Here is a 12,857-nt window from a genome sequence, read left to right as displayed (position 1 = left end):
TTCTGTATCTTTAATCTGTTTATTGCTCAAGTTGAACTTGAGCAATATCTCTTGATCTATTACCCGTTCTAAATTTAGCAATCATATCAGTAAATAAGATTTCAAAATACAAGATGTAGTTGAGCAACCTCAGATTTATTACAGCACCAATATATTATTCCTCTTGAATACAAATGTTTTTTTTCCAGAAAAGCAAACTTGAGAAAATTGCAAGTATATTGTCATACACTGAGTATTTTTCCTATTATGTCCAGTGGTTTTAACCTACATTTTATGGTGATCTTGATCTTATGATTTGATTACGTCATAGTGCACATGCCAGAAAAGTAAATGTCACAATTCATGACTGGCAAATCCAACAGGAAAAAAAACTCATATACAACATTAAACTGAGGAAACAAAAACTCATAAACAATATTAAACTGCACATGCTGTGCAGTAACCTAACTGAAAACAGAAATGAAAGAACATTAATCCCATAGTTAAGACTGAATTTTATGATCTGATATGTTTCAGCTCATGTTATACTCTTTAATTAAAATGGAGCATGGTTTGGTCTGTTCGGTTTCAAATGCAAAACCATATAAGACAAAGTCAAAATGAACCTCTAAAAGAATACACCACAAATACAATGAATTTGATCATTTCAGTTTATCGCATTAACAGTTCCTAATCAAAATTGCAATTACATGACCAAAAAAACTTTACTGTAAAGTAAACCAATTCAGTTACAGCTTCAATAATCAGCCATTGTCTGAAGAAAAAAAATCCACATTTTATTGGACCCTTTACTAAATAAAGTTGTTTCTGGTGTTTATAATTTTCACAAAATATGTTGTAGTTTTTTTTTTACTTAAATGTATAAAATTAGATCCAGTCTGTCCAGTCCTGTCAAATGGACAAACAAGCAAACAGCAGCTTTACATAACTTATTTACCCACGGTGGATTATTTATGCCATTTGGTTGAATCATCACCATTGTATTACTAAACTGAGTTAAGAATGCAGAGATGCACGTCCTGTCATTTTAGCGATTGAATCGCTGCGGATCGGTGTGATCAGTGTCCATCTGAAACCAAATCAATGCAAATGGTCAGTAAGATGGAGGTAATCTTGTAAAAGACCAAGAAATCAGTTTGACTCTTACCTCCTTTAGAGCTCTTACTGGGGTTGGGGGTTGTGGAGTATTTCGGAGGGTATCGGATAAACAGACGGTCTTCCTCCTTCTTGATCCAGCGCAGCAGTTTGGTGATGGCGTTGATGGCACAGGTTTTCGTGACAAGGGGGCTGAAGCACGTGTACAACTCAAATTTACTCGTGACCTGGAATGAGAAATTGAATTCACTTGCTTTGGGCAACTCGTAATTAACCTGAGAATATTTTCAAGGACGCAGCCAAATAATCAATCACATCGCGACTCCATTTGGAGAAAGGTCAGGATCCTAATTTGCATAATCTGCATTTGCAAATTTTGACTGCCGCTCGGAGGCCTTAAAGGTAACTCGATCTTTCAAGGTCTTGCCGGAGAGCGTGTGAAAGCACCAGGCAAGGTGGAAAGCACAACATCAACATGTTTTGCTCTCAGAGTACTGAGAACAGATGCGTGTGACAGCAGTTACTGTTCACATACCCAGGCCAGCAGAGTCTCGCGTTCGGCCACGTGGTAGATGAGCTTGAGGGGGCGTGAGGTGCTGTGGATCCGGCTGTGCATGTCTCTGTACAGGTCCAGGAGTCTCATCTCCTCCTCCTCACTGCCGTAAGGGGCCTCCATCTCTGGGCTGCGCAGAGAAGCCATGAGTCAGAGAAAAACAATGGTGTCTTTGTGCTTTTAGATCTCATATTAGTGGTCCTACATTGTAAAGAACATCTCATGACAAACAGAGCGCTCTCAATAAAAGCCAATGCATTTGGAATCAAACAATAGGATAAATGAAGAAAGCGTGCTTTCGATTTCTGTCCTCAGTGAAATTAATTTGGGAAATATGTGAGGTTTACAGTGAAAATATTAAGCTCAGGGATACTGTTGAAAAGATATTTGTGGAGATGCTGAGGACAAATCTGATGTCAGCATTAGGGAAAGGCTTTTTCTCGTTTGCGAAGTGTTTGACTAAATCAATTTTAAAAAGTTGCCAATTGAAAACAAGTAGTTATTTATGTATCGTTTATATAATATAGCATGTATCCATATTTTGAATAGCTTTTATTTTTATATTTTCAGTTTTCATTTTTAGCTTCAATTAATTTTTATTTCAGTTTTAGTTTAAGTAATTTTAGTACTTCAACTTCAACTTATTTTATTTCAGGTAGTTACCAAGGCATTTGGATGTATTATTGATTTTTATTTAATTTATCTTTATTTCAATTAATAAACCATTTTTAATAGTTCTAGTTCTAGCTAACAATCAGTAAAATATGAGTTAATCATATCAACCATATATATATAAAAAAAGGAAGTAGTTCAGGTCACATTTTACCCAAATATCTAAAGGAGAAAATAAAAGCTATTATATCTTACATGAAGGAAAAAAAATACATTTTATGTAACATTACAATAATGCACTTTGTGTTATTTTTTGTTTTATATTCTGACAAAATAGAATAGAATTTTAATATCTGCATTTATCAGCCACAAATATAAAAATAATAATGAGACTTTTCTGCAGCATGTTAATGAGAATTAGAGGAACAAATGTGGTAAACATAAAACACCTAGGAGAAACTCAGCAGCAGTGCAAAATATGAAAAGACAATGCAGAAAAGCTGAGCGCATGTGGCGGAAGACACTTGTAATCCATTATAACATCTATAAAGACAGCCTTCATGCTTTCAATGTGGAACTAGGCAAAGCTAGACAGACTTTCTTCTCAAATATTATATACAGAAAAATAAATAACACATGCACTCTTTTTGCTACTGTAGAAAGTCTAACAAACCCTCCAAGCCAGATTCCCAGTGAAATGCTCTCAGATAGCAAGTGCAGTGAGTTTGCTTCCTTTTTCTCTGAGAAAATTAATAATATCAGAAAGGTGATCAGCACATCCTCGTGTGGCACTGAAGTAAGACAGATCAGACCAAATCCTCAGAAAGTTACTTTCTCTGATTTTGTCTCAATTATTGCGCCACTCCTATTCAACCTGTACATGCTCTCAATGAGCCAAATAATGAAAAAGAAACAAATTGCTTACCACAGCTATGCAGACGACACACAGCTCTACTTAGCCCTATCGCCTAACAATTACAGCCCCATTGACTCCATGTGCCAATGCATTGATTAAGTCAACAGTTAGATGTGGCAAAACTTTATTCAGTTAAACAAAGACAAAACCGAAGTCATTGCGTTTAGAAAAAAAGATGAAGTTCTCAAGGTGAACGCATAGCTTGACGCTGGGGGTCAAACAACTAAAAATCAAGTCAGGAATCTCGGTGTGATTCTGGAGTCAGACCTTAGTTTCAGTAGTCATGTCAAAGCAATAACTAAATCAGCATACTATCATCTCAAAAATATTGCAAGAATTAGATGCTTTGTTTCCAGACAAGACTTAGAGAAACTTGTGCATGCTTTCATCACCAGCAGGGTGGATTATTGTAATGGACTCCTCACTGGCCTTCCCAAAAAGACCATAAGACAGTTGCAGCTCATACAGAACGCTGCACCAGTATATCATATCACACAAGTCCTCAGGTCTTTACATTGGCTGCCAGTTACATTTAGGATTGATTTTAAAGTATTATTACTGCTATATAAATCACTCAATGGCCTAGGACCTCAAATACACTGCAGATATGCTCACTAAATATAAAAATAACAGATCGCTCAGATCATTAGGATCACATCAGCTAGAAATACCAAGGGTTCACTCTAAGCATGGTGAGTCCGCTTTTAGCTAATATGCCAGCTGCAGCTGGAACCAGCTTCCAGAAGAGATCAGATGTGCTCCTACAGTAGTCACATTCAAATCCAGACTCAAAACGCATCGGTTTAGCTGTGCATTTACTGAATGAGTACTGTGCCACTGTTCGTCCAACTGATTACACTGTACTTTATTTTGCATCCTCCTTTTTATTCTAAACTGAACTCAAAATGAAAAAATATGATACACTGGAGTTTTGCAAGATGAGAAGTTTATCTATGCATCATCTTTTTACTCTTTTAATTCATTTTATAACTGTATAATATATCTCTTTTAATTTCTTTTATAACCGTTTTAATTTTCCTTGCTTTTATTTTGTGATTATTTTGAATTGCCATAGTGTATGAAATGTGCTATATAAATAAACTTGCCTTGCCTAAACTCTCATGAAAATGCAGATCTTAAAGGGATAGTTCACCCAAAATATTGAATGTAACCCCAACAGTTGATGGACCCCATTGACATGCATAGTATGGAAAAATAATGCTATGGAAGTCAATGGGGTCCATCAACTGTTTGGGTTATCGACATTTTCTTCAAAATATCCTCTTTTGTGTTCAGTAGATGAAAGAAATTCATACAGGTTTGAAACAACTTGAAGGGAGGTAAATGATGACAGAATTTTCATTTTTGGGTGAACTATGCCTTTAAGAAATTTAAGCCTCGTTTTAGTACCATTAAAGTAAAAAACATAATTTCTTATTTATTTTGCGATGAAATATGAGATGGACATGCTCTCAAAAGGTTTCATGAGACTCTCAATCCTCAACGCAAACGACTCACCTGGTGAACTGCGTCAGCTGCCGATGGTTGTCTGGCACGTCGAAGGGCTTGTACATGAAATGCCTGAGGTCAGACACTCCCACCTGACTAACGCTGTACGAGTGAGCTTTCGATATGGCGTTCAGCGCATTCTGCGCTTGCATAGCCTCCTCGATCTTCCTCTTACAATCGGCTACCGAATAAAACGCCTCTTTATCAGTGGAGAGAAGAACCAGACAAACAGTACATTCAGGAGGATCCAGATAGGAGATGTATGCATAAAAGTAACAGTCAGGGTTAAAACTGGGCAGGCAGATGGGCGTCCAGATCTCCCCGGCCTGGAAGGCGGACGACGCCCCGATGAGGTTCAGCAGAAGGTGGAGGTCAGCAGGTTCCAGTCGGGCATCGTCGATGACCATCTTCTCTTGCACTATGGTGAGCAGCTGGTTCTTGGCTATGAGGATGGAGAAGACCAGGTTGGGCGTGATGGCCTTCTGGAGAATCTGACTGAGGGAGTCCCTGAGAGACGAGGCCAAGGGGAGACAGTGCACAGCGCAGAGTAAGAGGCTGGGGTCTGAGTCCACGAGGTTAAGGAGGCCGTCGAGAATCTTCTCCGAGCCCGCCAGCAGACGACGCAGGTCGTAGTTTTTCTTGTGCTCGAAGATGCGAGTGATGCTGGCCTGCGTGAGCATGCTGACGATCTGGTTGTAGACGTAGAGAAGTTCATTCCGGAGCTGCTGCTCTGACTGACGGCTGCTGGAGACGGACACCAGCACCAGAGGACCCCGCTGCATGAACACAACCGTGTGCTCGTCTATCAGGAGAGAGGAAACCAGATGAAGTCATTTAAGCCGTTGATTCGTCATTATTTAGGTAGATGATTCATTGTTCTTTGGTATATCTAATAGACATCAGCTACGTTTTCACAAATGTGAACAATATACACACTACCATTCAAAAGTGTGAGGTCAGTAAGAGTAACAGGAGCAAAACTCTTTTTAACATTGATAATGAAGGAGAATTGAGAAGAAATGTTTCTTGAGCACTAAATCAGCATGTTGGAATGATTTCTGAAGGATCGTGTGACACTGAAGACTGGAGTAATGATGCTGAAAATGCAGCTTTGCCAAAAGGAATAAATTACAATTTAATATGTATTAAAATAGGAAACAGATATTTTAAATTGTAATAATATTGTAAAATATTACTGTTTTCACTGTATTTTTGATTACCGGTAAATAAATGCAGCCTTGGAAGAGTTCTTTCAAAAACGTTAAAAAACAAAACACGGTGGTGTTTTTATATAAAATATAATAAATAGAAAAAAGCTTTTTCTTTAAAAACTACAGCTAAATAACTTGATAAATGTACACTGATTGTATGCATATTTGTCACATTTTTTCTTGAAAAGAAATTTAATTTAAAGGATTTTTAGTAAAAGATAGACTGGTCTTGTCTGACAAACTTTGCACATTTTACTCACTAAAAAACAGTTCATGTTTCAAACCTAACAACATTTCAACTACATGAAAAAAATCATTGAAATTAAATAAAAAACTTAAAGATCCATGATTTCCTAGTCAGAGATAGATGGAGGAGCTTGCTCATTATAGAGAGCATCTGATTGGACAAAGATTAGCATACGCCCCTGAGTGCAAGATGAGTCATCAATATTTCCAGTCTGTTTTCACAGAAGAGAAAGATTACGAGTAAATGAGATAATAAAGCATGCCCTTTTCCATCAGTTCGACGTCACAAAGAACTTACCGGAGTAAACTGAACGGATGATGTTGTCTCCACTTTGCACGAAGGACACCAGCGCCATCATCACTCCCATAGTGGAGGACAGAGCCTCCTCACTTCCATATCGGGAATAAATGGGCTTCCCAGCCTCGCTCAACACAAAAACATGCTTCCTGTGCTGTCTCCAACTTTCCGCCGTCACATCCTCGTTCCTGTGCGAAGGTGGTCCCAGAGGTGTGCCAGTCTCGCATAGAGGGGATGAGGCTCCTTTCATTCCCATTCCCTGCTCTTCCATTTTCCCTCGGGCTAACACAGTTACAACAAACTCACTCGAGTCATCATGGCCATTGTCAACTAATGCAGAGTCCTCGGATGCTTTCCCAGAATCAGTCTCTGAACCACCGGTACACAGAGACCTGTCATCATCGATGTGGAGCTTCTGCATATCTGTTGAAGGCTCTTGCGCTTGGTTGCTCTCCTCTGATGTAGGGTCTGCTGAGTCCAAGAGCCCCTCTGGGTCTGAAGGCATCCTGTGATCTTCATTCACACAGTGGTTTTCTGATGGGACATCACTGTCCGAATAAGCTAAATCTGGAGAGTAGAATCAAGTCTGCATCAGCATGTTACCCACTATAACACAAGTTTAAACTAGTAATAAAACGGCACCACCCAAAACATTACCTATCTGATCAAGACATTGTGGAAGAATGGATGGATCAAATATCTTCACTTCCTCCATATTCCCACTCTGTTGACTGCTCGGATCCATGACAACATGCAAAACAACTGAATTTAAATTGAGAAAGTGGCTTAATGACACCCAGCAAATGGCAAAAATATCAGTAAAGCATTTAAATAATAAAGGTTCGTACCGGCTCGTGTACAATAGTGAAGTTTAACACGTTTAATCTGATTACTGCTGTTATCCCATATCTGCACGGCTCGTGGAGTTTAACACCGTCACGCACGTATTCTGCCGCAGATAGTTTAAGAACAATTAATGACTTTGATAAATAACATTAACTGGTTAAAATCATAGAACTATTATCCAGATTACCAGACAGAAAGCTAATCTACGTTATTTATGGAAAAAGCTAATGATCTCCCCGATAAATTACTCCTCGAGTGAACTATTTCACTACTCGTCATAATCACATTCATGTCTGGTGGAATAAATTATTAACGATCATTAAAAACCAAGATCTTCTTTCTTTTTTGCTCAGCGAAACTGACTCAGCCGCCACCGGTGCTCCAGGAAGCTTGACGTTAAAAACACTGCAAAACAAATATCCACAACCACTTCCGGTTTACATATTTCAAAATAGAGGACCATAATGAAAAACAATGCAAGTATGTTTAAAAGTGTGAGACGACCAGTGAAAAATAATCCAGTCATTTACTATGTATAATTATATGTACAGTTACACACACACACACACACACACACATATATATATATATATATATATATATATATATATATATATGAGATTTCACCTCGTTTTACTTCATATATAAAATATATATATATACATTTTACAAACTTTTATTTTACCAATTATTGTAGCAGTTTGGGGACATGAGTTATAGTATGTAGAGATATTAGTTAAGATATTCAATACAGAAATCTCAGGTTTCACTAAATGCTTTTGACGGTGTACAAACATCAACATATGATTTTTAATTGTTTATTGATTTTCTATATGTATCCTGCAGCTTGCTGTGCTGCATTGGTCTATATTAGAAAAACTAGGGGGAAAAATATCACAACATTTTTAACATTCATATACTAATTAGTATAATTCATTGTGCTCAAATAATGAAAACACCTGATAATAATAAACAGTTGAGATTATATTTTTAATATTAATTTTACAATGCTTATTTAAACATGCACCTAACTAGGTCCATTGAGTTTAATGAAATGAAGGAAAATGGGTTAGCAACAAAAAAAAAATCAGAAACTTGGAAAGATCCATATACAGTGGTATTTATAAAGAGGGGTGAGGATGAAACAGTGCATGGTGTTGAAATAAAGAAATGCAGCTGTTCAATGGTTTGTGCTGCAAGTTATGCTGTCCAATATATCAACTGCAGTCTGGAGAAGATTCTCTGTGCATTGCATTTTTCTTCAAGCTATCGAGGTATTCTTGTTGTGAAGCAGCCAGAACTGAAGCCAGAACATCATCATCTTCCCAATCTGTTAAACCTAAAAAAAAATTAACCACCTAATTAACAAAGACATGAATTATAAGTTAACAAACATTTCTACTAAAGCGTATAATGCCGTACCAAAGGCAGCAGGTGACATATCCTGCAGTGTCCTGTACCCCAGGGTTGGGTAGAGAGACACCAGGGAAGAGTTGGCAGAAGACTGATGACTTGGACCTTGAGAAGAAATCAAGAAAGAACCGGTTAGTAAACGAGAAGTGTGCATTAGCGCAAGTAAAGAAAACATTCATATACAGACCTGGGGCACATGGTGATGGGGGTTTGGGAAGAACCAGTGAGGCTGCTGCTGGGGAGGGGGGTTTGACGGGGGGTTCAGGGTGAGCTGTGCCTGGATGCTCTGGAGAGGGGGCGGAACTGCGCTGGCGAGGGGACCTGCATCCCCACTCCTCAAAGCCACTGGACGTGGCGGCTGTGGCAGAGCTGCAGGTGGCACTAGCTTTACGAGGCTGAATGGAAAAGCAGAGAGGAAAGTCTGTCAAAGTTGTTTGTTTGAACTTGCTTTGATTTGGTCGTGGGATGGTTTCATACTTGTCTCGCTTGCTTCTCTTGGTCCTGAAGCCACTGCAAGTAGGACTCACGGGCCACCTGTTCCTCGATGGCCTCATTGGTGGCCTCCCAATCTGATGCTCTCTTCTTGTCCTCCAGCATCTGCTGCTCAATCCAAGACTCCTCAGAAGTCTTAATAGCGTTTTTCATGAGACTCTGGTCAGCGTACTACATAGAGACAGTTTAACAGACATTAGCAGAGAAAAATCCTCATATAAATAAATTCTTGTATTTATGTATCTTAATTACAACACCTACCCCCGGTTTAAAGGAGGGGAGGCCCAGCCCCACCCCAACACTGGCCTTGTGGGGATTCACCACAGAGTTATAATGGATGTTCTTGTGGTAACTGACACGTATCGGCTCATCGTTGTTCTCTTGGATGCCGTGGAACGTATTAATTGGCTCTGTAAAACGGGATTTGTCAAATAATATTAAAAACATATTTCCTCTTCTATCCTAACATATACCACAGACAGCCTATTAGATGGCAATAATTCAACAGACATTAACTAACCTGCACCATTCTGGTAAACCTCCACCGGCCGGTTGTACATTTCTGCCATGGCCTGCATCTCAATATGGTTCCCATGGCAGTTGTTCTTCCTTTTTCTGTTAATGTATGTGGTGAAATCCTCTGTGACGTAACTCGAAAAGTAATCCGCATTTTTCGTCTGCAATTGAAGCATAAACAATGAATGAAAACGGCACATCGGTCAATAATTAAAAGAAGAGGTAAACTCACATTTCAAAGCCAATTATTTTTAAATTGCAAATCATTTATTCTTGAATATTCAACTGACTTACCAAGTAATCCATACACTGCTTCCGTACCACGTCATGCATATCTTGGTCCCCATATACTTGATCAGCTTAAAAAAAATAAAAAAAATCAATGACACATAAATATATAGTTATTATTAACTAAAACTTACACTAAAAAAAACTTAGATTAACATTTCAAATGCTGCCTTAGCAAATAACCGAAATGAAATAAGTTTAAGCTATATATAAATATTTGTATATATATATATTAATATATATATTACCAACTGCTCTAAAAAGACATGCTCCATCTTCCTTCATTTTTTTGATTTCAAAGCCTTTCTTTTCTCTTAAGGCTTTCTCGAACCATTCTTCTTGCTGTATGTCAAAAAAGAAAGAAAGAAAGAAAGAAAGAAAGAAAGAAAGAAAAAGTGTATTATAGCACAATGAATACATATTACATTTTTCCAATTTCCGAAACAGACAGTGTCTCCAAAAGGTGTTTGGACAATTTAAGACTAATAGGAATGGGAAAATGGAAATTTCATTCTCATTACAAGCTCATATGACTTTCTAAAATCATTTGTTTTCCACAGAAAAATAAATGAAAACATCAGTCAACATTCACTTTCACTTTTTGAGGGGGTTAATGTAGGGTTATGTTGATTTTGTGTCACAATTTCAACTTTTTCCATCTCATTATTTTGGATTTTTGTCATAATTGTGACAAAAAGTTTATTTATGTCAAAAACTAAGACGACTGTATGTCATTATGATTTTTTTCTTATGTGGTAGATATAGACTTCAATAGAGTAAAGATATAAACAATGAACCAAAACTGTAATAATTAAAGAGATAGCTCATCCAAAAATGAAAATTCTGTCATTAATTAAACTCACCCTCATGTCATTTCTAAACCCATAAGACTTTCGTTCGTCTTCAGAACACAAATGAAGACAGAAAAAATCTGAGAGCTTTCTGTCCCTCCATTGACAGCTATGCAACTGACACTTTGACGTCTCAAAGTTCATAAAGAGATCGCACAACTAATCCATATGAATTGAGCGGTTTATTAAAATATAAAAACATTCATCAACCCACACATCAGTTGTGGTAAACAGAAGCTCAAGCATGTACGCTTGACGTGCGAGAACCAATGAGGTTCATTCTCGTGTTACGCAGCACGTTTGAGCTTCTGCAAAAACCAATGAGGTTTGTTCTTGCGCGTCAAGTAGTTACGGTTGAGCTTCTGTTTATGTTTGCTGATCAATTTTTATATGTGAATAAAAGCCTAAATTCAATCTGTTCATCATATAAAGCGAGTCGAGTCTTCAGACAATTTGGACTAAATCGCGCAATTCATATGGATTAGTTTACGATCGCTTTATGAACATTTTGAACCGTCAAAGTGGTAGTTGCGTAGCTGTCAATGGAGGGACAGAAAGCTCAGATTTCATCAAAAAGATCTTCATTTGTGTTCCGATGATAAACGTAAGTCTTACGGGTTTGGAACAACATGAGGGTGAGTAAATGATGACAGAATTTTCATTTTTGGGTGAACTTTCCCTTTAAAAGACTCAAAACAACCAAAAGTCAAACAGGTTTGGAAGGTGCGTAAATTATGGCATTTGGGTAAACTATCCCTTAAAGCCACAGTTTCAAACATTTGAATTTTATTGGGCTAAATGATTATATAGTTAGCTCTCAGCATGCTTGATGGGTCATTCAAACTGGCACAGAAAGCAGTCTAGTAAGAAAACTGTCAATATCCAGAACCTGCTCGACCGTGGCGGGGTCCACAAGCTGAAGTCTGGCCGCATTCTCATACTCATCCTCACTGTTGTTGCCTCCAGCTCCCTCTTCGGGTTCCGATACTGGACTACCGCCCCCTCCTCCTCCTCCTCCTCCCACTCTACCTCCTCCACCTGTCAAACCGCTGGAGCAGACCGCCTGGCGTCTCCGCTTGCTGAGTCCGGGTCCCGAGCAGCAGCTTCCAACGCCACCTGCGCCGCAGGGTAACTCGACACGACCTGCGACCACAGCCGAGTTCGAGCTCCCTTCGCACTGCACGACCGGAGCTCCAGCGGCACCGGGCTGTGGGGAGGCCTGTTGCGGGCGAGCGCTCGACTCGATCCGCCTCTCCTCTCTGGACGTGTGCGGTGTGGCCTGGTATGTCCACGGCGGCGGAGAGGCCCTGGGTCTGGACCCCGATCGTCCTGCGAGGGGATGAGGGTGCGACTCAGAGCCGCCTCGTCTGTCCGCTTCGTCCGTATGATCACCGCCACCGGTTGTAGGGGCCGGTTTCTTCTTTGGGAGGATTGTCATCGCTGGCCAGCTTGCGGTGATTTGTGTTGTTATGTGTTACAACACGGCGAATAAACGGGCTTTCAAACTTGTATATAAACAGTTTGTTCGATGCATGTATAGTCACCCCCGTCCTGACATAGTACGAGGTGTCGGTGAAATAATACGGTCGTCACAAATCTTTCAGTTTCGAGGTTTTTCTTTCGTAACAACGAACGACCGAGAGTTTGACACAAACATCAACAAACCACAATGCGATTGCACGTCACTTCCGACGCCTGCTCTGCTTCTTGTTGACAAAATGGGGTCATATTATTGCTTTGCACTGCCCCCTACCGCATCAACCATAGACATCAACCCTTCGATAGACTTACGGTGATTTTTGACCCATTTTTAGTAAAGAAAATGTTATTGAATACCGCACATTAGAAACATTTTTTTTGTGACAGTCAATATATACTCAACATTTTTTTTTTAAAGTAACTAATTTACATATTTAACTATTTAAAAATGTTTTATCGGTGAACATATAGGTTAGGCCTAAATTTGACCCATTTTTAAAGTGGCAATAGTGTCCCACATGTTTGACATTCT

The 12,857-nt window shown here is 39.0% G+C and overlaps 2 protein-coding genes across 5 annotated transcripts; both read right to left on the bottom strand.

The window, feature by feature from the left end:
* Window positions 1–116: 116 nt before the first annotated feature.
* On the bottom strand, window positions 117–7,720 carry mon1bb (MON1 secretory trafficking family member Bb). Of its 3 annotated transcripts, none has more exons than XM_077203526.1 (8): window positions 7,474–7,695; window positions 7,289–7,389; window positions 7,098–7,202; window positions 6,441–7,007; window positions 4,695–5,487; window positions 1,631–1,778; window positions 1,148–1,322; window positions 117–1,069 (listed from the first exon to the last, which is right to left on the bottom strand). In XM_077203526.1, the coding sequence occupies exons 3-8, from the start codon at window positions 7,183–7,185 to the stop codon at window positions 1,059–1,061; spliced, it is 1,782 nt and encodes a 593-aa protein (XP_077059641.1). In that variant the 5' UTR covers window positions 7,186–7,202; window positions 7,289–7,389; window positions 7,474–7,695; the 3' UTR covers window positions 117–1,058. The 3 variants fall into 3 exon arrangements, with proteins under 3 accessions (XP_077059641.1, XP_077059643.1, XP_077059642.1); XM_077203528.1 differs by having other exon boundaries at window positions 7,098–7,171; window positions 7,474–7,690; XM_077203527.1 differs by having other exon boundaries at window positions 7,098–7,171; window positions 7,289–7,720.
* A 537-nt stretch (window positions 7,721–8,257) lies between these two features.
* otud5b (OTU deubiquitinase 5b) lies at window positions 8,258–12,548 on the bottom strand. 2 transcript variants are annotated; one of them, XM_077203523.1, is made up of 9 exons: window positions 11,736–12,548; window positions 10,244–10,337; window positions 10,002–10,066; window positions 9,712–9,868; window positions 9,453–9,601; window positions 9,177–9,362; window positions 8,887–9,094; window positions 8,709–8,804; window positions 8,258–8,625 (listed from the first exon to the last, which is right to left on the bottom strand). In XM_077203523.1, the coding sequence occupies exons 1-9, from the start codon at window positions 12,282–12,284 to the stop codon at window positions 8,504–8,506; spliced, it is 1,626 nt and encodes a 541-aa protein (XP_077059638.1). In that variant the 5' UTR covers window positions 12,285–12,548; the 3' UTR covers window positions 8,258–8,503. The 2 variants fall into 2 exon arrangements, with proteins under 2 accessions (XP_077059638.1, XP_077059639.1); XM_077203524.1 differs by having other exon boundaries at window positions 11,798–12,514.
* Window positions 12,549–12,857: the final 309 nt, after the last annotated feature.

This window comes from Siphateles boraxobius, unplaced genomic scaffold, assembly GCF_051911475.1.
Source record: "Siphateles boraxobius isolate OS27281-9 unplaced genomic scaffold, OSU_SipBor_1 5, whole genome shotgun sequence".
In the NCBI taxonomy this organism is placed as follows: Eukaryota; Metazoa; Chordata; class Actinopteri; order Cypriniformes; family Leuciscidae; genus Siphateles; species Siphateles boraxobius.
This window is presented reverse-complemented; position numbering and strand designations above follow the sequence as displayed.